Below are 22,641 nucleotides of genomic sequence, written 5' to 3'. Positions count from 1 at the left end.
ATTTTGCATCATGCATGTTTCCAGTGAGTGTAAATGAAAACATTTGGTGAAAAACCGAACAAAGCTCGTGTGTCACCCCTGAGCTCTCCACGCGCTTCACCACGACACAACACAACACACGGCGTGCGCGTACACGTGCTGCTGCGCGCGCCGCCGTTCCTGCGGAATTCAGGAGGCAGTGGTCGGACTCCGAAAGGCTCCCACCTAGAAAATAATGAACAACAAATTTGACGCGTGAGTACCGCTAATCAAAAGTTTGTGTGGAATATCTGCCAGAGAGTGGATTCCCCGCCGTGACTGCACATTCACGGGGGAGCGTAACGTTAATATGGAGGCTGTTGCGTGTAACGTTAAAAAGAGAGGTGTGTCAGCTTTATTGCATGGTCCTGCATGTTGTGTGTGTGCTTATAAATCCACATGAGAGCGAGGTCCACACACACGGTTGCATTTACAACGAAGGAAAGTAACAAAAGGGATTAAATAGTATTTTATGGTGGGCAATATGCTGTGTTGCTAGCTGTAGCTTAGCCTGGCGGAAGTCGAACAGGCCCTGAATCCACGGTGTGGTAGTTGTTGAGAGGCGGTGGAAGGAGCGCGCAGTCTCGGCTCAAACTAGACTCCCATGGGCAGATAACTAACAGTGTGTTGTGTGCTATTAAGGGTCAGAGTAGTTTAGGTGGAGGTGTGTACGTGTGCATCATTAACAGTCTACATTTTTGCAGTTAACAGAGTAAAAGCACACTCAAGTTGACAATGTATTAGGCGAACTTAGCTAAATGTAATATAATGCAGCAGCCCTGCAATGAATCATATCTCCATGAAGGTTGTAATGTTCAGTTTTTGTTGATATGCTTTTAAAATCTTGTCTGACCCATCCATATCAATGTGGGCACTCCTAATATTAGAAATACTTGTCACAATAACACAGAACAGTTCAGCAGCACAAACTACAGATCTAAACTTTCATAAAACTCTGTTGCATTAGACTGCATTAGTTTTAGCCATGTGTCCCTGTCAACAGAGTTGTGAGTCTCCCTTAATTTGAATATAATCAATGCATGACACAAACGTTTTCGTTTTTCTGCCTGTGTTTCCATCCAATCCAGTCTGAAAGATGACGACAGTGGAGACCACGACCAGGACCAAGGCTCACCGAAAGACGGTGAGAAGGAAAAAATTGAAGACGAGGACAGGGAACAGAACACCTCCAAGAAAAAGGTGAGCGCCTATTAAAGAATGACTCATATATCTCTGCCGCAGAGACATATGAGTTAATTGCAGGGCTAAGTCACTTTGTTGTTTTCTGCAGATGGTGGTGCCAGGGGCGGGAGAGCACCCTCTTCAATACAACTACACCTTCTGGTACTCCAGACGCACCCCAGGGAGACCTGCCAGCACTCAGAGCTACGAACAGAACATTAAACAGATTGGCAGCTTCGCCTCGGTATGTCGATCCTCCTGACCTCTTTAGAGAGGGCGTACAGTAGACAAGGAGGGGGCACTCAGTTAATGCTGACTCATTTTCCCACAGTTGTTGATATAAACATTTCCTGTCCTTCCCAAGGTGGAGCAGTTCTGGCGTTTCTATAGTCACATGATCCGGCCAGGTGACCTGACAGGCCATAGTGACTTCCACCTCTTCAAGGAGGGTATTAAACCCATGTGGGAGGTGGGTTCTCATTTGCTGGGATCTTGTTCACTAAAGACCTCATCTTGTCAAACTTTGAATATATTTGGTTTTCTAAATAAAAAGTCTGAAACTCTGCATGTGTAGGATGATGCCAATAAGATGGGTGGGAAGTGGATCATCCGCCTGAGGAAAGGCCTGGCATCTCGATGCTGGGAGAACCTGATCCTGGCCATGCTCGGGGAGCAGTTCATGGTAGGAGAGGAGATCTGCGGGGCTGTGGTGTCAGTACGCTTCCAGGTAAACAAACAGACCTGTTGCACCTAGTCACACACTGCCTGCTTACAGTATACTCAGACCGCCTTTTCTGCTTCTCTTCTCCAGGAGGACATCATCTCCATCTGGAACAAAACCGCTAGTGACCAGGCGACCACTGCCCGCATCAGAGACACCCTCCGCAGAGTCCTCAACCTGCCTCCCAACACCATCATGGAGTACAAGACTCACACAGACAGCATTAAGTATGTATGTCTCATCGTTTTATTATATTCTCTTCAACCTTTCTCTCTCTTTCACATAAATGTATGCATGCTCACAAACTTAACATTTTCTCACCCAGGAGGGATTACACTTTAATTATAATGCCTTAGTGTTGCTTCAAAGAGCAGAATTATATAAAACAGTGCTAATATTTCCCACTTAGACTGATCAGATTTGGATGTGATAATCCTTCTTTTGCTTGTTCCAGCTTCTTAAATGTGAAGATTTGTTGCCTCTCTTTGTTTTATTTCATTCTAAATTTTATATATTTGGGTTTTGGATTGTTGAAAATTAGGATTAGGACCATTTTCTGACATTTTATTGAAATATTTAAGTTAAAGTAGTATTACACTTACTTTTATTTGACAATTATGATTTACTAATTAAATACTAGCTTAAAAAAACTGTCAAAATCAGTTTTTCTGTTTTTTCATTGTTATTTGTTGTGTATATATTATAAGATAAAGAAAGTAAAGTACAGCCATGTATGCAAGTCCACCATGTTTCATGTGCTTTTGCAGTAAATTGATGTTGTTGTGATTCTCACATTGAAAAGTCATGAGTATCTAAACCGTTTTCTGTGAATGATGATGTGCTGCATTATCCTTTGTTTGCAGAGCATGGGAAGACTTCCATGGTCTGGTGAATGCTAGCGGCGGACGTTAACCCCTCACACAGAGAACCTCTGCAAGAGTAAGAACTGTTGCTATATTAGTTTGGAGATAAAGACGTAGTTTTTCTCTGGTGTACTTTGCATTATGCTAATATTGCTTGTCTCCGTTCGTGGTGTGCAGGTGTGTGTATTTGTGACGTGTTGGGGGATGACGAGTCCAGGAAAGGATACCTCTACGTGGATTGGCACTGTGTAACATGAAGACAGGAACAGAGGAAAGAAGACCAGTCCTTCTTTGTGTCAAATTGGAAATCCTGTCGACAGAGCACTGAAGCCGAAGAGAGAAATATGCGTTATTTTTAATCAACCAGAGAAGAACGAAGCCTCCAGTTTCTTTTTTTTTCCCCTTTTTTTTTTGAATGCAAGTTGTAACATCTGTTAACTTGCCACCAGAGGGAGGCCATGTGACTGGTGTTTGCTGATCTGGTCATTAGCTGTTAACAAAGTGTACTTGACAGAATACAACAAAACCAATCTGTTATAATACTAGATGAGATTTTATTGCTTAACATTAACATCACACTTCCTGCTGTTAAAATATGTTTGTGTTAATCTGTTTTATTGGGACTCAAACAGGGTTGCAGGTAGATGTTATTTTATTACAGTGCTGTATTTTAACTACAATTCCTCTGGTCATTTCGAACTAGAATGATGATTATTATTGTGTACGATATCTTTGTAAATACAGTCCAATTCAAAGATCACTTAACTGAATCAGCAATGATTCTCCATCTTTGACCTGGAAGTTGAATCCCAAAGGAGGAGGACCATCCTGTGCTGGGCAGAAGGTTGTATAACCGGCATCTTAAGAATGGACTGCCAAGCTGCCTAAATCACTGTGCCTGGCCCCGAGCCCGACCCGAACCAGTTTTTCCTTCTGTCTGTTCTGTCCTTGCCCCGCCTTTAAAGAATCCAAGGGGATGGGCTCTGCTTTAATGTCCTCAACAAAGGTGTATAGGACTGCTGAAAACACTGACCTTCACTCCTTTTCCATTTTGTAGTATAAGAAATGAAACTGGGCCCAGAGTCAGGGTCTGCGACAGTTTTTATGAATTCCTCGGGAGCATTTTTTTTTTTTTTGTGGAACCATGTCAAGAAAGCGCCTATAGTTTGTTGAAAAACTGTAATGCTGCCCATGTTTGGTGGTGTGATGATGGGTGCAGGTGTGTGTCAAAAGTGAAGAAACACTGTTGGATGTACACCTGATGGATTATAGCAATAAATGTCAAATATGCATCTGCTGCTAAAGCTGGTTCAGTGTCATTTTCTTTCATAAATGTATGTTGAATTGTTTTAAAGCCATGTTCTTCCCATGAGACATCCCCAACTGTTGTTATACAAATACTATTCAACGATGCAGTCTCTTGTACCCTAAAGTGGCTTGGCTGGAGTGTCCATTAGCTGTAGATCTTGAATGATGTCAGTTTGCTCATGATTGATGCTTTTCATCAATCAGCTCATTTCAAAGAACATGTGATTCTGTAGAGAAAATAATGAAAATGTGTGAGTTGATCTGTGAGTTCTATGGACTTTTTTCACAACAGGCATTTTGATGTATCACAGTAGGAAGAGCGTGTAACATAAACAATGTCTCCATTCTCTTTGTGTCCCAGTGAGTCAGCATGTACAATACCAAGACCCAGAAACTGAAGCCGCTAAATACAACAGTATGTATGACCGTATACAGTGTCTTCCTGCAAGAGTGATAATAGAAATGCATATGCTTACCAACAAGAAAGTGGCTGCCAGCAGCAGCAGTTTAGTGTGTGATTCCATACTCAGTGGCACTGTAAGAGTGACACAGATTTAGAAATGGCACAATTACTCATTTGGAATGGGGAAGAATAAGCTGAGGGTACCCCAAAGCCCGACATTGCTAAAATTAGAAATACATAACGACAGTAGTTCCCAAACTCTGGGGCATTGAATAACCCTTTACATGACGTGAAATGTACAAGAAGAAATATATATCAAACAGGTGATACTCGTCAAGCAAACATCAACATGCAAAATCCAAAGTATAAATAAGCTTTCTGTTGAGTTCACAGCAGAAGAGCCTTGTATCTGTGGTGTTAAAAAATAACTTTTTCATTTGCACAAAAGAAATTAATGAGAAAGATATGTGGGAAAGTAACACACAGGTTCTTAATAATGTTATTTAAATCCTATTCAACGTGGCTTTGTTTTGGCCTCCAAAGGGTGACATGCCAGAAGAAGTTTGGGAACCACTTCATGAGGAATTGGAAATCACATTTCATTATGTCCAACTCACCCTCCAACCCAAAATATTCATGGTCCATGTTATGTTCGTCATTGAGGCCGGGCCATTTCTTCCATATTGAGCCTATTTTCTCACCAATGTTGGAGACAATCTGGTGTTTGATTAAAAGCCAAAATTACTGAATGAAATACACATGTACAAGCACATGTTTTATTCTGGGCTGCTTAAATGTTACTACCTGGAATTGCTGGTTGGAGAAGCAGCGGCATGGACAGCAGGAGCCCTGGATCCTGATGGTAGAAGCGCCGTCTGAATCACACACCTCCAGGAGAGGGGTGAACATGCTCCACCTGAAAACACAGTCCGCCAACACACAACAACATTTTCCTTACATAATCATGGAATAAGCAACCTGGCAGATACACTGGCCAGTACTTCACACACTGGCGTAGCCCAGCCTTGATGCTTGGGTGATCACATTTTCAGCTGTCATGATTCTGCAGCACCAAAACCATTGTTTGCTTGGTGTCGGAGGAGTTCAAATTAGGGCATGCTTTATTCGAGCACAACTGAGGGAATATTTATACCAAGTCACTGAAACCTCTGCCAGGTCAGCCTTAATTGGACACAACTTCATTGAGTGTTGCTTCTGGAGAACTCTAAATTCGACACACAAAGGCACCCCAGCTAACCCTGCAATCAGATTTAGGCCAGATGAAGAAGGAAGTATTTTGGTTTGACTACAGGAGACACGGGTGCTGCAATTCCTCCCATTAGCCAACATTCCCATTATAGGAAGGATGCCGCATTCCTTCCCTCCCAGCAGCTCATTCGCTGTGTCTCCGTGCAGACAGCTGTTTTGTGCATTAACTCTTCCAGGTTTAGACTACACACAGCAAAGGCTCTCGCTGCTATTTACAGACAGGCCTGGGCATCTGCAGTGGCTCATGGTGGCCAGAGGCTGGGAGTGACATGGAAAAAAGACTCATATGACAAGTTGTTCAGTCTGAGAATGCAAAGTGTTACGATTGCTGGTACAGTAGAGGTCAATTGGTTAGAGGGTGCATTCACCCAAATGACAAAAAACATGAAAAACTACATTTGAAATTGCCATCTCTGTCTATAAAATGTGTCCTGTTACTCTGGTTAACCCACAGAACATGCTGACAACAGTTTTTTAGGGACAATAAAAAGTAGTTTTAATGAAAACTTTTCACAGCAAAGTCCAATTTTTTTTTCTGTATTTGGAAAGCGTTACAAATCTCAGAGACAGATATCTCAAAACTTGGTCAAACAGTCTCAACAAACCAAAACCAGACAGCACTAGTAGGTAACTAAGTGGGAAAATTAGGTTTTCTATTTGTAATTTGAGTGAGCTGATCCTTTTATTAATAAGGGTGTTTGATGAAAGCCATCCATCCATTTTCTGTAACCGCTTATCCTTAGCAGGGTCGCGGGGGGGCTGGAGCCCATCTCATTGGGCGAGAGGTGGGGTACACCCTGGACAGGTCGATGAAAATCGTATTTTATTTTTTCTAACTGAACTTTCATTACTAAGATGAGGTAGAGTTGAACTTTCAAATCCAAGTCCAGAGATAGAAGTACTCACATCCTTTACTTCAGTAAAAGTTTTAATATCACAATGTAAAAAAGAAAAATAATTAAGATTTTAAGTAAAAGTACTGGCAGTACTAGCAGTATTAGCAGTGAAATGTACTTGATGTATCGAAAGGAAGTACTCATTATCTGGGATAGCCCCTTTCAGGGTGTAAACGTTATTTTTTAATATATTATATTATTGAATTATTAGTATTTATGCATAAATGTGTAAGTAGCTCATTTTAACAACTTTGCGGGATAGTTTCATCTATAACAATGCACCATATTTTATATTTTACCGATCATGTGTTTTACATATAAAATCTTAATCTGCAAAGTAACTAGTAAATATAGAATTTAAATAAATTTCCCTCTGAAATGACGTGGAACAGAAGTATAGAATAACATAAAATAGAATAGAATAATAAAGTAAAAGTAACTACAAATTGCATTTAAGTACATATGAAAATATGAAAAGTAAATGTACTTATTTACTTTTCACCACTGTTCAAGTTAGAAAGGGGCAATAGAAACATGTTGACTGTCCTACCTCTGACATACAGTGCCAATGAGCTGTTTCTGAGGTGTGTAGGCCCTCATCTCCATCAGGCAGCAGCCGAGGCAGCAGGCGTCTACCCGAAGGGGCCTTTCAAAATAAAACACCTGGCGTCCCTGACAGTCGAAGCCCTGCAGGGAACAGGCCCGAGCTGGACCGCAACACTGGAGGCACACACAAGAACTCTCTGACGGGAGGGAGAGATCAAGGAGAGAAAACACTGAAAAACACCATCATTCACTTTCTCTTTATATGAGATGCAGATGGGATGGATGTTCCCAGTGAGACACATGTAGCTGAACAGGGACCAGTACCTTCCACAGCCACAAATAACTGTGACCTGCTGCCTCCTGTGGTGATGCTGTAGATCCTCCTGGGAACACACTGAGGACCTGCAATGACGAAGCACAATTCTTTTAAAAACATACAAATCTCTGCACTGCAAGTTTCCCCTTTAACACACAGACACACAACATACACAAAAGCAAGCCCTCCTGCTCACCCTGCAGCTCTGGCCTGGCAGTGAAGTGTATTTGACTGACTGTTTCCAGCACAGACATGAAGTGTGATCCCGCTGCACCTCCAGGCCACTGCTGCTCCACCCTGGGCCTGTTAGCTTCCCCCGGTGACTGCATGAAGCCGTTCTCCAGCTTCCTCCCAGGAGCCAGACCTGACGGCTGCTCATCAGATTCCCAGTCAGGAGGCGTTTGGTGGGTTTTGGGTCCAGGTGAGGGAGTGTGGCACTCACATGAGGGCCCACAGCGGCTCTGGAAAGCCCTGAAGATCATCTGGATGTGCTTCTCTCGCTCCAGTTGACCCAAGGGAAGAGGCTGATTGGTCACAGCTGACATGGTATAAAACTGAAAATATATGCGGAACTCAGCAATTACATAACCACAACAACGTATATGTCATACTGTGTGACAGGCCTGTATGAGACGTCACTAGTTTATGTTTGGATGTAATTATTCTGGTAACAGAATAGTACATCACAGTTAACCAGGATGTTTTCATTTACAGAAAAAGTCACTGTAAACTGAAAAGTATGAAATTAAAGTAACTCTAAACTGTGCCAGATGGCGCTGGATACATGAGGGTGGGATACTGAATGAACCTGATGAAGAAAATTAAGAATAAAAATGTTATCTTTAAGCAGCACCATGTCATTTTAAACATATAATGAAGGAGGTGTTTTTCAGTAGCAGACATACTAAATCAATGGTTCCCAACCTTTTTGTGTGTGACCTTTAATACAAAGCGATGTCTACTTGCAACCCAACTGTCACAGTTGCCAGCAGTGATTTTCCCTTCCTATTTCTGTTTCATGTAAATCATTTTTAGGTGCCCGAAGAGATAAACTGCACAGTTTATGAGCTTAAAGGTTCATTATTGGTTTTGGAAATAGTACTTTTAACACTAAATTCTTAATTCAAAGTCCACTTAAAGTATAGAAAGTAAGCTTAGATTAGAAGATTAGAGAAAAGTCTGAAAAATAAGAATAATATGTGTAGTTTTGAAAATGGAAATCAAAACTAAAAAACTCCCAGGTTGGGAACCATTTGACTAGATAAAAAATAAGCCAACATACACCTTTGAGTTTAAAACTATAAATAGCCCTCCTTAGACTTAGACAAACTACACAAGTAAATAAAATAAAAACTTAACTCTTGAATTTACAGAGAAAGCTCAAGAAAAACAACTTTTCCCTACCACACAAGTTTGCTTACAGCAGGCCAGCAGATCCAGACAGTTCTCTGGCACCAACATAAACATCCTCCTCTTAAAACACAGTGATTTCATCACAGCAGCCAGCCGCAGCCTCCTTTTTATTCACATCACACACACTCAACTTGCACTTCTTTGGTCCCATTCTGCAGCTGCATGCAACACTGTATATTCCTCCACAACAAAGATGATCATAGTACCATAGTGACGCCCTTCTTTATGTCCTGCATATAGACATTGATTGATACAACAGGTTACCAAATGGTTAACATCTTCTACCGCATTTTACCCTTATAACAAAATGAGTGTGTGAAGACAGAAAATACAGCAATGCTTACCATCTGTGGTCAACCTCCAGGTACCTTAAGACTCTGATAGTCTAAATGTCAGAAGGAAGAGACCAGGCAAACATCCATGAGTCGTCATGATGAGGAGGGGTGTAGCACAAACCTCCTCATCACCTCTGTGTGTTTGTGTGAATATTCACGTAGTAATGTTTGGCTTTGTGAGTGTGTGTTTGTCTGGAGAGCTGTCCCCCAGCTCAGTCTCACCCCCTGACTCTGTTTCCATCCCAACCAGCCGGATCTGCCTTTTGTTGGGTTAGAAAGGCACCACTCAGCCATGTAATTGAAATCCTGCTTCCAGAGGTGGGGGGGCTGTGGACTGGGTCTGTGTTTTTCTGGGGGGGTGTCAGTGCTCTCTATGTGCCTTGAAAAAGGTGTCAAACACAGGAGGATTAAGACATTTCTGAGAGTGTGCGATCACAAGATTACAGTAGTAGTTTTATTGATAAAAGCATTTGACTGTTGTTCACTGTTTACATGTATGATCAACAGCCTTGAATTTGATCAAAGTCAACCGCAGGTGAAAAGTAAACTTACAGCAAACAGTGAGCTGGTAACAGGAAAAGCTTAAGAAATTGCTTTTTTTTGTCTTATACAGCATTTTATGCAAAACATGAAACCTCAACCTCAAAAGTCAGTCACAGCTGATAGATGATGCCAGCATGCGTCATCACGGATCAATCGTGGCATCCACACAGCTGTGGAGTGGATACTTTATCACCATGACCAGGCCTTTATGACTTTGTGATAGTCCACAGACCCACATTACTAAATGAAAATACACACAGCTGTATCTTCTCCATCCTCTCTGTGCCCCAGTCATTAGGGAAAGATCACTGACGGACGCTGACAGATTTCCTCTTCGGTTAAAAGGATAAAATCTGGAGATTTTCTCCTGGTTCACCCCAGGAAGTCTGTCTCAGTGAGATTGTTTATTGGAGGAAGATACTTCTTGGGATCCCCAAGGAAAGGCGAGGAGGGAGGCTGGTTGAAATGGCCCATCAGGAAGATCCCGATTGTGCCGATAAAAAACACCAACGCCATGACAATAAAGCAGACCCTGTCGATCACCCGGGCGACCAGGAACCACTCTTCATTCTCCTGGGGGTTAAGAAGAAAATGGAGATTATCACTGATGTTGATTTAAACCCAAGAAGATGAGCAAATGTACAAATGTCGAGCTCACATTCTGGAAGTTGCTCTGTTGCTTTGCAGTCTCAGCTATGTGTTTGCAGGAGGCCACACACTGCTTCAGCTCTGGAGAGGCCTTTGCCAGGCTCATACTGAGCTGCTCAGCTGTACCGCCCTCTAGCCCATCATCTGTGTACGAAACAGACCAGAGTAACAAGGGGAAACACACTTTCATGTGCACTTAAACACATGCAAACTCACTCAAATACGTACGTAGCTTCTCTAATACTGATTTCATCAATCCGTTTCTTTCTTTGAGTCTGGCAAACATGAGTTCAGACCGAGCTGTTTTCATCACATATTCCTCCGCCTTGGTAATGAGGCTCATGGAGCTGCAGCGTCGGCAGGGGACCAGGAACACGCCGTTCTTGTCAGTAGGCAGAGTTTCACCGTTTCCAGTGTGTGAGGTGTTGCCATTGTTTGGTGTCCAGGGTTGCATCTGCATCCTCAGCAGCCGAGGCAGGATGTTTAGGAGGACCTGAAGAAGACACAGGGTCAGAGGGTCAGAGGCAAATAGACCTGTGTTGACTTCACATTGTGTTCATTCAGTAACTTAATGGAAATTGCATTTAGACAAGGCTTTGGCCACAGTCTCACCTTTCGGACTTTGTCTGTCAGCCTGTGAGTGTTCGGGGTTCTCAGGGAGACGTTGAGGACTATCACACAGTTCATCACTACCATGGTGGTCACTGACATCACAAACATCAAATACCTGCAGTCAAAGGTTCATATATCACATCTTTTTCAGCACTCTTTCAGATGAGCAGTAGGTGAACTGAAACTCTGAGCTGAAATCACATGAAACTTACTTTCCAATAAGAGGCACTGCCTTCGAAGTCTCTGGAACCTTCTTGGCGATGAGGAAGAGGAACACAGTTTGGCCCAGAAGAGTGGCAACAGACATGGTGCACTTCTGACCACCGGCTGCAAATCTCAAACCAATATTCAGTCGATAGAGGTTTTGTGTTGATGAAAACGGATACTAATGACTTATTGTAACCTCGTAGAAACAGACATCTGTCTTGTCAACCACATGAAGGTCTGGAGAAAATCTTGATGATGAGATCTTGGAAATCCTGAGGCAGTAATTTGATTGGCTGTAAATCTGAAAACACTCCAGAATTCATCTAGTTACAGCAGTTCCCCTTATAACAAGACACCATTGATTTTTTTTTGCCATTTTCTAGTATCTTTTGTGCTTTGGATTCCCCCAGACTTGGATGAGGTTGATGTGACAGAGGTGGGACTACCAAACATAAGGTTTTAGACACACAAAGTGAGTAAAAAGACCTTTGGCAGGTAAGTAGTAGACAAGGAGGCAGAGGGAGGAGAAGAGCACACAGGGAGCTATGATGTTGATGACGTAGAAGAGGGGCTTTCTCTGGATGATGAGGAAGAAGACCACCTCCTGGTACTCCAGCTCATCTTTAGTGTACTGAGTGTTGATCACCTTCTTAGCTGGCCTGTGTTTGATGACCCATTCTCCATTTTCTAACAACAACAACATTAGAGTCTTTCTTTCTGTTTTAATTGCAGAAGCACATTTAGATAATCATATAGATCGTTTTTTTCTCTTATTAAAGATATTGCTGTACCTGTAAAAGCCTCGGGGTCAATATCCACCCACTCCAACGTGTGGTTGTCCTCCTCTTTGAGAACCAGTTCGATCTCATTGGCAGAGTAAGACTGGGAGCTGAACACAGAGAGAAGACATGTGGTCTGTCACCACAACACAACAAATACAACCATCTATTCACGTTTACAAGACAGGAACCATGAATGAAGCATTGTTCCTGGTTTGGACACTGTGGATTCTATTTAGACACAAACAAACCCGACATGTGCACATGTGAACTGAGGGTCGAGATTGCAAACGTACCCTATCAGAAATTAAACTAACCACCAACAAATGTCTGTGGATTTTTATGATTTTGTCTCCCACTAAATCTAAAAACTAAAACTTGTCAAATTAAATGTGTATAACTATATAATGTCCTCCTCAGCATGTTAATATCCCCAAATTCCCAGAGACCATAGCGAGGTCATGCCTTCAGAGTTCTCAATGGTAGATATAGACATGCGAACATATGAAAATATTTATTCTAAAATAAGAAAAAAAAATTAGAGATACATGAAAGATAAATGGTGAACTTGAGGTGCTTTATATTCTCAATAGAGTTACAGTATTTAGTGATGTTTACGTGTACTGCTCACTGGCCTAATCCCAACACATCTCGTCTCTACTCACCGGAAGACCATGGTGCAGTTCTGCCAGTCAAAGGGAAAGTAGTTGACAGTGATGCTACAAGCACTGCGGTAGATGGCAGGAGGCAGCCAGTACACACAGCCGTTAGGAGACACCAGTGCATTGCAGTAAAGTGCTACCTCGAATTGTCCATCCACGCTGTGCACAGGTTAGAACAGAGGGAAACTCACATTTGCTGGTGTGTCGAACCCGTATGTTCTTCCAGTAACATACAGCTTCCGTACTCTGCATCATTGATATCTAACTTTTTAATAATTGTCCTTTACAACATAATTTCAAAAGGAAATCCACTAAGGAGGCAAGATGCTCTCAAAATCAAATTTTATGGTGTCAAATGTGAAATAACACATATAAAGAAAGCAGAACTCTCTCATATGTAATGTTTTTTTGTTTTTTTTTAGCTTTCATTGCTTTCATACTCATTGTTGTAAGCTACACAGTGCGGCCATGAGGGAACTCCAATGTGAAAATTTGTTAAGTGAATGGTGTGAGTGTCTCGCTGGCTGAGACCAAATCTTGTGTTAAAATGTGAAGGTTGTTCCGCTCACTTGTTCTCCAGTATGACGTCTGGCAGCCAGATGCTCTTCGAGGGGACCCGCAGCTCAGAGGTGATGTTCTCATACAGAGCCGACCTGGGTGGTTGGTCCCATCTGAGCCTGTAGTCGCACCATTGCTACATACAGAAAGACTATGGGTTTGACTTTTGAGCATGTCTTGCAGATATAGTATGTTATTATTCACCATCAGTGCAAGCAGCTAAAAAAAACCCCAGCAGATGAGGTGCGTGTGTGGTTACCATTTCTATCCAGACGCTCGTTGTCAGGGCCTCCTCCTTTTCATTCTGAGGAGAGATTGTTGAGTAAACAATGTTGTTGCAGACACTGGCACTCATAAAAAACACCAGACTGAACTCCACTCACCAGAGAGATGAGGTTTGTGAGCGTCATCTTGATGTCGACCTGAGTGATGTCACCGCTCTTCTCTGTTGGCCGCACGTTCTTGTTGTAGCCCTTCATCAAATCCTTGAACAGTTCCCCTTCGAGGTTGACTGCTGATGCTGCTGACAAACCACAAGAAAGACTGAAACAAGTGATGGGACTCATTTAAAGGGGAACTCCATCAATGTTATACATACACACACACACACACACACACACACACACATATATATCCTGTGAAAACAATTGTATAATGCCTCCTGTGGCTCTGCAAAGAGGTTAACCCCGGTGATGTCATAATGATGTCAGCAGGCATGGGCATTTAGGAAGTGGGGGTGTCTAATCAAAGATGCTGAGTTGCATTATGGGAAATGTAGGATCCTTTGTTTTTGGACTAAAAGCCAGGATATCTCAGCTTCTGCTACTCTGCTACTGCTACAATTCTGACCATTATTTTTTTAATCTGCCTCTTGTGAGTCCCCCAACTATGTGTAAGTGCAGTACAAAGTCATTGGAGGACTCCCAACCATATAATGGTGATGAGTAGATTACTTTTTTAAACCATGATCCCAGTTTAATTTCCAGTGGCGACTTTGTTGGAACACATCAGGACAGGAGTGAAGAAGAAACTTTCTTTCTATGTAATTCAATTTAGTAAAGTAACATTAAAACAAACAAACCTTCTAAAGAGAGCAAACTAACTAAAGTGAGCTGAACACCTGTCTAAGTGGCTTTTATGTAGGTTTGGCAAACTTACAACCACGAACAAATGCTGATGGTGTTGGTGGTTGGTATCTAGTATTGCAGTAATTTCAACCCGTAGTATTGGATATCACAGCAAACACCTGATGGTCCCTTCAGGCAAAATGTATGTGAGACTGGAATCAGCATGCTCCTATAATTTATGTCTGATTTACCAGACTACAAATTTTGTCTGGTTTTGCAACTCTGTATATATGCCCTGCCAAATAACGCAGTACAATTTAGTAACAATATCTATTTACAGCAAAAGTAGATCCTCTGTCATTCCTTACTGAACCCGTCACAGTTTGATGTACTGCAACCTTTGTAATGACAATTGTCTGGGAGATGAGTACCACATTTTGTTTGAATGTGAGAACATTAGTAATGAGTAATGGGGAAAGTACTATAGTACTAGTAAAAGTACTGTTTAAACAGTGTTTCTATGTTTAAATGATTTGCGTTACTACAGTTGGATAAGCCAAAAGTTAATTAGGGAAATTAGGTCCCTTCTTGATGAATGTTGTACTGAATCTGAATGTTGCACTGAATTCAATTTAAGTCTGAAACCACACCATGCAAATATCTAGAAACTAACAAGACTGTATAGTTTCCTCTAAATGAGGCTGATCGGCCAGCGTTCCTACCTGCGGCAGAAATCATAACCACCCTTACGAAGAGTGACAGAGAGAGCGGAGGTCCAGAATCCATTAGTGTGGGTGTTTGTGCTCCGAGACAAAGCTATGATCACTAATCTGATACACATGGACACTACTTGATGGAGCTGCTGGCACTCGGCCTGTGTGTGTGTGTGTGTGTGTGTGTGTGTTTGAATGTGTGTTCGTGTGTGTGTGTTTCCCAGCAAAAGTCAGGGCTTGGGCTGAAGTGAGGGTTGAGGTTTAGAGGAATGGTTGGGGGTTGGTGGGGGAGTTGATGATTGTTAGGGTTAAATCCAAGAGTGTATTTCCAGTACTGAATAGCCAGCTGTCACAACACACACACACACATACACTGGGAACATGACATGCACATAGTTTAGGCATTGTACTGAATACATTGCTGCCCCCCAAGTGTTAAGGTACACCATGAAAACACACACTGTATTGTAATTCTGTTCAGTGCACCTGGCTATTGTCATTCAGACGTCCACACGAACAAAGTAATACAACTCGTGGATTCTTTTAGGGCAAATTTAGCACAGCAGTGATCTATAAAAAGCTAGCAAACAGCCATCAGAAGCCATTGTTAAATGTGCTCTCTACAATAAAAGGATTACAGACAGACAGATAAGACGATAAAGGGAGACAGCAGCAACACTGTGTGTGCCAGAAAGTTAAAAGAGCCGTACAGTGCACAAGAGAACAGGTGGTAAGCCTCGGCCATTTACAGCACACCCTCTGTGATGGCTGATCAGGCTCTGTGGAGGTTGCTGGCACATTTGTGGCCTGTCATTACTCTGTGTGCGTGTGTGTGTGTCACAAAAATACTTGTTCCTGCCATGATTTGGCACACTTGCCGAGACACACATAAACACACAACCAGAGGAAGGAGTTGATGTGTTGCAACAGAAGTATGTGTGTGTGTGTGTGTGTGTGTTTACTCAGCTGTTACACTGTATATCCCTCTTTTAGCACTTGGACTGGGCGTAAAACTACCATAGATTAGTGGCCAGAAATTAGTTGTGAAGTTACTTTGGTTTATTTGGGCTCATTCAGCCTATCAGAGGCTGAGACTTGGCAACCCCAGCAAGGTGGACAAAAGTCAACACACAGCAAAGACGGGGCTTGTCTACGACTCAAAGGTGTCACTTCCTCAAGCAACAGTTGTATTTACTTGCAATGCTCTGACTCATAACAGTCAATAAGGGACTCTAAAGGTTAGCCTACGTCTGTGTCCAGTTACAATTCCCCCGTCCTGGAAATATGAAGTGAAGACAGCAAGGAGGTGGGAAATACTGGTCACCAAAGCACAGCAGCTGCTGTGTTGATGGGAAAGCTTACCCCTAAAGGGTCGGAGGACTGAGGTCAATCTGTGGTCACAAGAGGAACCAATCAGCATCAAAAACCTGTCTCGAGAGAGAGAGAGAGAGAGAGAGCGTGTCTCGGCAGAACTGCAGTACACCAGCAGCAAAATACTGCAGGATTAGCAGCATGACTCTCAGCTAATTTGAATATCTCACATCAAAAGTTCAATTTGGTATTACATAACTACAGATTAACATCCAACAGAATATGCCATATCATTAATAACAATTTTATTTATATATAGGTTTTATTTTATTTGTTTTTACAAAAATACAAATGCTTTTCTCTATACAAATAAATATGGTAAGAATAAGGTAAGAATATGAATAATATATACAGTCTGTGTGCTTCACAAGAGGCTCAACCTTTGCAAAAGACAATGTGAATAACTTATCATTTTGTACAGATTCATAAGTTAGACAAGGCTGCGTCTCCAACCACATAAAAAAAAAAAATCCTGTGGCATGATGGGTGGTCGATTGTTGGATTGATACATTCATGATTGTGTTTTCATTTAGAGGTGCTCAGATGGACAAAATGGTGCTTTTCACAGGAGACGGCAAGAGAAGTTTGTGTGAGCATGCGTTTTATGTGCGTCTCTCGAGGGGTTTCTGGTGCTTTTCAACGGGTCTCTTTGAGAGAGTATGTAATCCTTTTATTCTATCGTCTCTCATTTGAGTCTTTCTTTTATCTTTCAGGCCATCTCTTGCTGTTATGATTAAGTTAAGTCTTGAGTGCCTCCAGTGCCAAAGCGATGATCCTTGGCACACTGCGGTAGAATGACTCATTCTCCAGGCCCACAAGACTATAGAAGGTCAAAGGTCGTCCTCCCACTACTGCTCTGACCCGTGCCTGGTAAAGTCCTCGATCATTCTTGGAGCTCAAATCAACCAACACCTGAACAAAAGAGAGAGAGAAAAAGGCATAATACACAAGTTAAAAAATCCTTTTACCGTTGCACATTTGCTTCTCTTGACCTCTCCATCTTACAAGGTAATTTACCTCTTGGAAGTTCATGCGTAGGTTCTTGCTTGGGATGTTTAAGACCCAGCTGTAAGACTCTCTGACTTGGCTGACTTGCTGTGAGGACTCTCTCACTCCAGGACAAACTACAGGAACAAACAAAAACATTTCATCAGAGAAATAACATCAACCATGAACAAATATCACATGGATTCTTTTTTAAAGGTATCTAATGAAAGACCGGGTGTGGCACATACTTTTTCCACTGGCACCGGGTATCTGCCTCTTGCGCAGAAGGCTCCTGTATTTTCTGTGAAGACCTAAAGTCTTTACAGCATGCCCAGCTTGTCTGGGGTCAGCGGTCGTCTCTGTGTGAGCGCCCTCAGTAAGCGGCTGAACAACAGTTGTTGACTGCACTGGAAGTGGTAATGCTGAAGATTTGAATTCTGTTCTGTCTCCATTATCAACAAAAGTAAAATCCTCAGACATGATGCTCCATTTTATATCAAGAGAAACGTCTTTGTTGGACAAGGTTTCACTTTGTGATGCATCTTCTGTCACAATTTTTTCATCTTGTGTCCTTAATTTCTGAATTTCATTCATCAGGGCTGTTAGAAGTGACCAAGGCTGCTGGGATTCCTGGGAGGAGGAGGGGCTGATGTGGGCTGGTGCTCCAGTGGAAGAAATAGGAAAAGGGGGACTGGTGGGGGACTCCTTTTGGAGATAGACTGTGTCCAAGTGCAGGATGGGAGGAGCAGCTCTGGAGTCCACTTTGGAGCGCAGAGCTGAGATAACAGATTGAAATTCTGCCTCCAGCTGATGTACTGAGGAGTCCTCTGTCTGGAGATGACATGTAAAAGCAGAGTTGGATATTCAGTTTATCTTCAAATAATTCCACAACAAACAAAGTAATACAACTCGAGGATGCCTGTGCTCTTTGATATTGCGAGGCTTATATTAAAACCTAATCATTAAACATCAAATTTTCAACCATCAACCATTACTGATTTCGACACTTTTCTGAATATTCAAACATCAGACAGTGCTGGGAATATTTCAAAATGATGTGGTGCAATGCGATGCAACTTCATCCACGTTTGGACATTTTAGAAATGCAACCTACCTGTAAGAAGAGGTTGTCCTCCTGTCTTGTTAGAGTGGAAGAGATGTCTGTGGATGTGTCAGTGTGTTGTTTGTCCAGGTCCTCAGCCATGTTTCTCAGGTATTTCTCCCAGTCATCCACTGAGGGTCCCACCTCTCTGAATAAGGCTGGAGGAACTGGAGAAGGACCCCGCTCTGTTGGCACCACAGCTCCACCTAGCTGTTCTGCAAGTAATAAAACACCTGTTACAATAGTGAGCAACGACACAATTTCTAAGCAAACCAATGCACCTGAGAGAGAAAGTTGTACTGCAAAACACTGCAGGAAGTGAATGGGTGTTTGCATGGTTATCAATAAGTTATCAATAAATTAAAGTTTGGACAGAAGATGGAATAACATAATCTGTCAGTCATGTACCTTCAATCTGTGTGAGACCATGGCTCAGGCTCAGGTCCCTCCTCTCTCTGGTGTGAGTGAAAGCTGTGCTGTAGATATGCTCCACCAGCTGAGGCAGAGTCTGGGTGAAGAAGGTCAAGTCGACTTTGTCCCTGATGTAGTCCTCTGCCCTCTGGAGCAAGTCCAACAGGGTCTGAAGGAATGAACGCAACTCTAGACGGCAGAGAGAGCGAGCAACAGATCAGATACCTCAAAGCAAGAGTATACTTAGTTTTTGTTCTATGTCCATCAAGCTGAGCTTTTGAATAGGAGTACTCACGACATTTCTTGAAGCGGGTGAGGCACTTATCCTCGGCCATTCGGCTGCAAGCACTGGCAGACTGGCCAGGGGGGCAGGTCAGGGTATATAAGCGACAGAGAGAGCTGAACTCCGACCTCTGTTCCTCCTCCGTCATTTCTGTTGTCTTTAGAAGCTCCGGACATGTTGGCTCCCTGCTTCCAAAGGACTCTAAAAAAATTAAGTACAGATTGTAGTACTGTAGATAGTATTCTAATATATAGACGTATGTTGTAAAAAGAATTTGCTAGAAACTCACTTTGTATCTCAGCCTGAATCCAGTCAGAGAAAGCAGACACCCGAGTGTAGACTCCAGGCTTTCCCTTCTCCCCACAGCCGTCTCCCCAGGAGGTAATGCCATAGAGCTGGAACCGACCTGAAATTCGGTCCTGGTAGATCAGGGGGCCTCCAGAGTCTCCCTACAGATGACAGCAAACCCCCCCAAAATTAATAAATGCTGATTTGTGGTCTATAGAAAATGACAGATCTTTTACAGTGAATTAAAGGTATGTCAATTTGATAACTAAAGACACTAAGGTCACAAATAAGACTTAAAACATCTTAAAAGAAGGACACTAACTCCTCAGAAAATTATGTTGATCTACCCACCTGACAGGAGTCTATGCCTCCAGAGAGATAGCCAGCACACAGCATAGTATTGGTGACCAGTTCTTTGCCAAGGGTACTCTTACAGGTGCTCTGAGGCAGCAGGGGCACCTTGGCCTCCATCACCACGTCAGCAGATGGGCCGTCTGTAGAGAAGAATACACGCAGAAATGCACCACGTTATATGATGAGTATTGATAGGTTAAAATGTTTAGGCAAATTTGCTAACTCGCAACAGCACATATTCTCTCAAAAAGGAAACAAGAAACATTTAAGCTTGATAGCACAAAACTGAGCCATGAAGTGAAAATCCATGTCAACTATCTCCGACTCACCCTCATAGAGGGAACCCCAGCCTGCCACCAGACATGGACTGCCAGTAGGGGGCTCCATGCCAGAGGGGAGACACACTGGGGTGACACGGTCGGACAGGACCACTGGGGATGTTAGCTCCACCAGGGCTATGTCGTTGTTAAATGTCTTTGGGTTGAACTGCAGGAAGTGGAGAAAGTTTGACTGAATGAATGACTTGAAGACTGATAGACTGATCTGGTTGTTTGATTGGTTGAACAGGCAGGTGTGATGGGAGAAATAATAGTACATTATCCCTATCCCTATCCAACTATATATATCCCATACTTTGGATTGTTACCTTAGGATGAGGGATGATCCGGTTCACTTTGAGAACCTGCTCATCAGGGTCAGTCTTAGTGATGTCAAACTCCCCCACCACGGCTGTCCAGTAGCTCTCACTACGGCTGCTACAGAGGTCAAAACAAGAGAACAGGGAGTCAGAGGAGAAAAAAGGTGTAATAATCTCAAATGCTATAGACAAATCAAAGATCTTATTATAGTTACAGAAAACAGTGATGCACACTCACCCGGCAAAACAGTGAGCGGCAGTGACCACCCAGGAGCTGTCCACCAGGACCCCTCCGCACATCAAGCCACCATCTAGCTGGAGGTTGACCAGCCAGGGCCAGCTGCCTGGAGGAGCAGGAGAGCCGCCCACAATCCGGGAGCGAGGCTGTGTGATGTTTTGCACCGTGGACGACCTCTGACCACACACTGCTGCTGGGACAGAGAGACACTGAGGGTCAAAAATAGGCAGCAAAATCTGCTCTTGACAAACATTGAATACTGGAGCTGTGCAAATGAGCCTCACGCCTCTTCACTGACTTCACTGACAGAGAAAGTAGGATAATCTGTATGAATGCATGAATACGTCTTTGTCAACACATGTATCCCCTCACCCTGTGCATGCGTCTGTGTAGCAGGTTCCAGGTTCTGCATTGTGTTAAGCAGGCTGCACTGGAGGACACGGGCGCTGCAACTCTCACCCATGATCCTGATGCAGCTCTCCTTGTCCAGTTCACCAGCTGGGCAGCGATGCTGATAGTACGCACAGGCCTGGCTCAGAGCCCAACTCCGCTCAGCTTCATCTTGAAGCTTCTGGGCCTTACTGATGACATCACAACTGGGCTCTGATAAGGCACTGGCAGGAGACGCTGTTGGGTGAGAAGAGGAGATATGACAGACGTACAAAGAAAGCATTGGTAATACAGGACAATGTGACTCAAGATGCTCGAGAATGAAAAGGGCAAGAAGAGTAATATTTTACTTACAGCAGGACCCTGACAGCTGTCCACAGTCCTGAAACAAACAGGGAACGCAGCCCCGGCAGCCTGCTTCAGCCCGACTCCTCTCAGATGACGCGCGCTCGAGAGCAGACAGGGCACTCGTCATGGCCGCCTCTAGAACCACAGTGCCACGATCAGACAGAGCTGCAGGAGATGACAGGAAGAAAGAGAAAAGAGAGAACAAAAAGTTATAAAATATATAAATATTTCAAAATGTATTAAGATGGGAGACAAGCTAGAGAAGAGGAAGAGGAGATATGCTGAGAGAGAGAGACAAGAACAGAGTCAGACCGATATATTGGCCAGGCTGATATGCAGATATATATATATATATATATCAGTGTATATATCAGCCAAGACGTAACAAGAAATTGCAGAACAATAAGTATGTGATAATGTCTCTATTACAACTGGTCATGTCTTGGTCACAACTGCTTCATAAGCAAAATAAATAAATTCTTGCATGAAATGAAGTATTGACATCAGTAACGGCCTCAAAATCCAGTGTTGGAGTTAATGGATTTTGATGAATACAAGGACATTTAGTGAATTCTGACAAATTACCAGGAAAAATGTGGCAACAAGCTGATAGGAAGAACCTCCAGGTCGTTACATGGAAGACAATCATTCGCTGTGGAACGTCATGTGAGTATGTGAGCATTAGTATGGACTGGTATGTGTGTGAGCAACCCCCTTTTTCTCATGCTGCTCTTTGAGCTCATTGGCAGCGTGTTAGGGAAGCTAGCTCACGCTTGTCGCGCTGGTGAGGCTTCTGCAGACACACATCAATCGGGCCGCCGACCCTGCGGCCCCCCTCTGTGCCGCGCCACATCACAGGATAGGCCACTAACAACAACAATGCTGATTGAAGACTTAATTAGAAGGCCAGGGCTGAGCTGGCAGAGGCTGGCGGGCAGGGACAGGCCGTAGGGGCGCGGGCTGGAAGCCTCGGGGCGGCTGGGACCCCAAGTCCCTTGTTCTAAACACTCCAAACACACACTGCCATCACCAGCCGTTTGTATGAAGGCTCTGCTGTACTAGGCACTTCAAACAGAGAAGGCCAGAGGTCTGCAGGATTTGACAAGTTTCTCTGCAGTAGCTCTTTGACAAGCCTGCCTGAGAAAGTGTAAAAATGACACCAATGCAGGCTAA

General features: G+C 43.1%; 4 protein-coding genes across 5 annotated transcripts; 1 reads left to right on the top strand and 3 right to left on the bottom strand.

Moving 5' to 3' along the window:
• Positions 1–130: 130 nt before the first annotated feature.
• eif4e2 (eukaryotic translation initiation factor 4E family member 2) lies at positions 131–4,088 on the top strand. Of its 2 annotated transcripts, none has more exons than XM_070918619.1 (8): positions 131–234; positions 1,107–1,218; positions 1,310–1,444; positions 1,565–1,669; positions 1,775–1,927; positions 2,012–2,148; positions 2,785–2,860; positions 2,962–4,088. In XM_070918619.1, exons 1-7 carry the CDS (start codon positions 215–217, stop codon positions 2,831–2,833), a joined length of 711 nt encoding a protein of 236 aa, XP_070774720.1. In that variant the 5' UTR covers positions 131–214; the 3' UTR covers positions 2,834–2,860; positions 2,962–4,088. The 2 variants fall into 2 exon arrangements, with proteins under 2 accessions (XP_070774720.1, XP_070774721.1); XM_070918620.1 differs by having other exon boundaries at positions 2,012–2,152.
• A 204-nt stretch (positions 4,089–4,292) lies between these two features.
• Positions 4,293–8,067, bottom strand: LOC139296254 (phospholipid scramblase family member 5). The gene is made up of 7 exons (XM_070918618.1): positions 7,719–8,067; positions 7,531–7,608; positions 7,211–7,403; positions 5,300–5,411; positions 5,113–5,212; positions 4,569–4,627; positions 4,293–4,319 (listed from the first exon to the last, which is right to left on the bottom strand). The coding sequence occupies exons 1-7, from the start codon at positions 8,065–8,067 to the stop codon at positions 4,293–4,295; spliced, it is 918 nt and encodes a 305-aa protein (XP_070774719.1).
• Positions 8,068–10,185: 2,118 nt separating this feature from the next.
• On the bottom strand, positions 10,186–15,132 carry chrng (cholinergic receptor, nicotinic, gamma). The gene is made up of 12 exons (XM_070918801.1): positions 15,069–15,132; positions 13,663–13,799; positions 13,539–13,583; positions 13,291–13,415; positions 12,725–12,880; positions 12,072–12,169; positions 11,767–11,967; positions 11,286–11,400; positions 11,074–11,188; positions 10,690–10,954; positions 10,472–10,605; positions 10,186–10,386 (listed from the first exon to the last, which is right to left on the bottom strand). Exons 1-12 carry the CDS (start codon positions 15,130–15,132, stop codon positions 10,186–10,188), a joined length of 1,656 nt encoding a protein of 551 aa, XP_070774902.1.
• Positions 15,133–17,168: 2,036 nt separating this feature from the next.
• Positions 17,169–22,321, bottom strand: prss56 (serine protease 56). Its single transcript, XM_070918800.1, has 14 exons — positions 22,240–22,321; positions 21,475–21,633; positions 21,190–21,357; positions 20,731–20,923; positions 20,502–20,610; positions 20,185–20,341; positions 19,853–19,995; positions 19,503–19,662; positions 19,226–19,414; positions 18,928–19,119; positions 18,532–18,734; positions 18,110–18,248; positions 17,448–17,554; positions 17,169–17,342 (listed from the first exon to the last, which is right to left on the bottom strand). The coding sequence occupies exons 1-14, from the start codon at positions 22,319–22,321 to the stop codon at positions 17,169–17,171; spliced, it is 2,175 nt and encodes a 724-aa protein (XP_070774901.1).
• Between the last annotated feature and the right edge of the window lie 320 nt (positions 22,322–22,641).

This window comes from Enoplosus armatus, chromosome 14, assembly GCF_043641665.1.
Source record: "Enoplosus armatus isolate fEnoArm2 chromosome 14, fEnoArm2.hap1, whole genome shotgun sequence".
NCBI classification, from domain to species: Eukaryota; Metazoa; Chordata; class Actinopteri; order Centrarchiformes; family Enoplosidae; genus Enoplosus; species Enoplosus armatus.
Note: the sequence above shows the minus strand (reverse complement) of the source record. Positions and strands in the feature narration are given on the sequence as shown.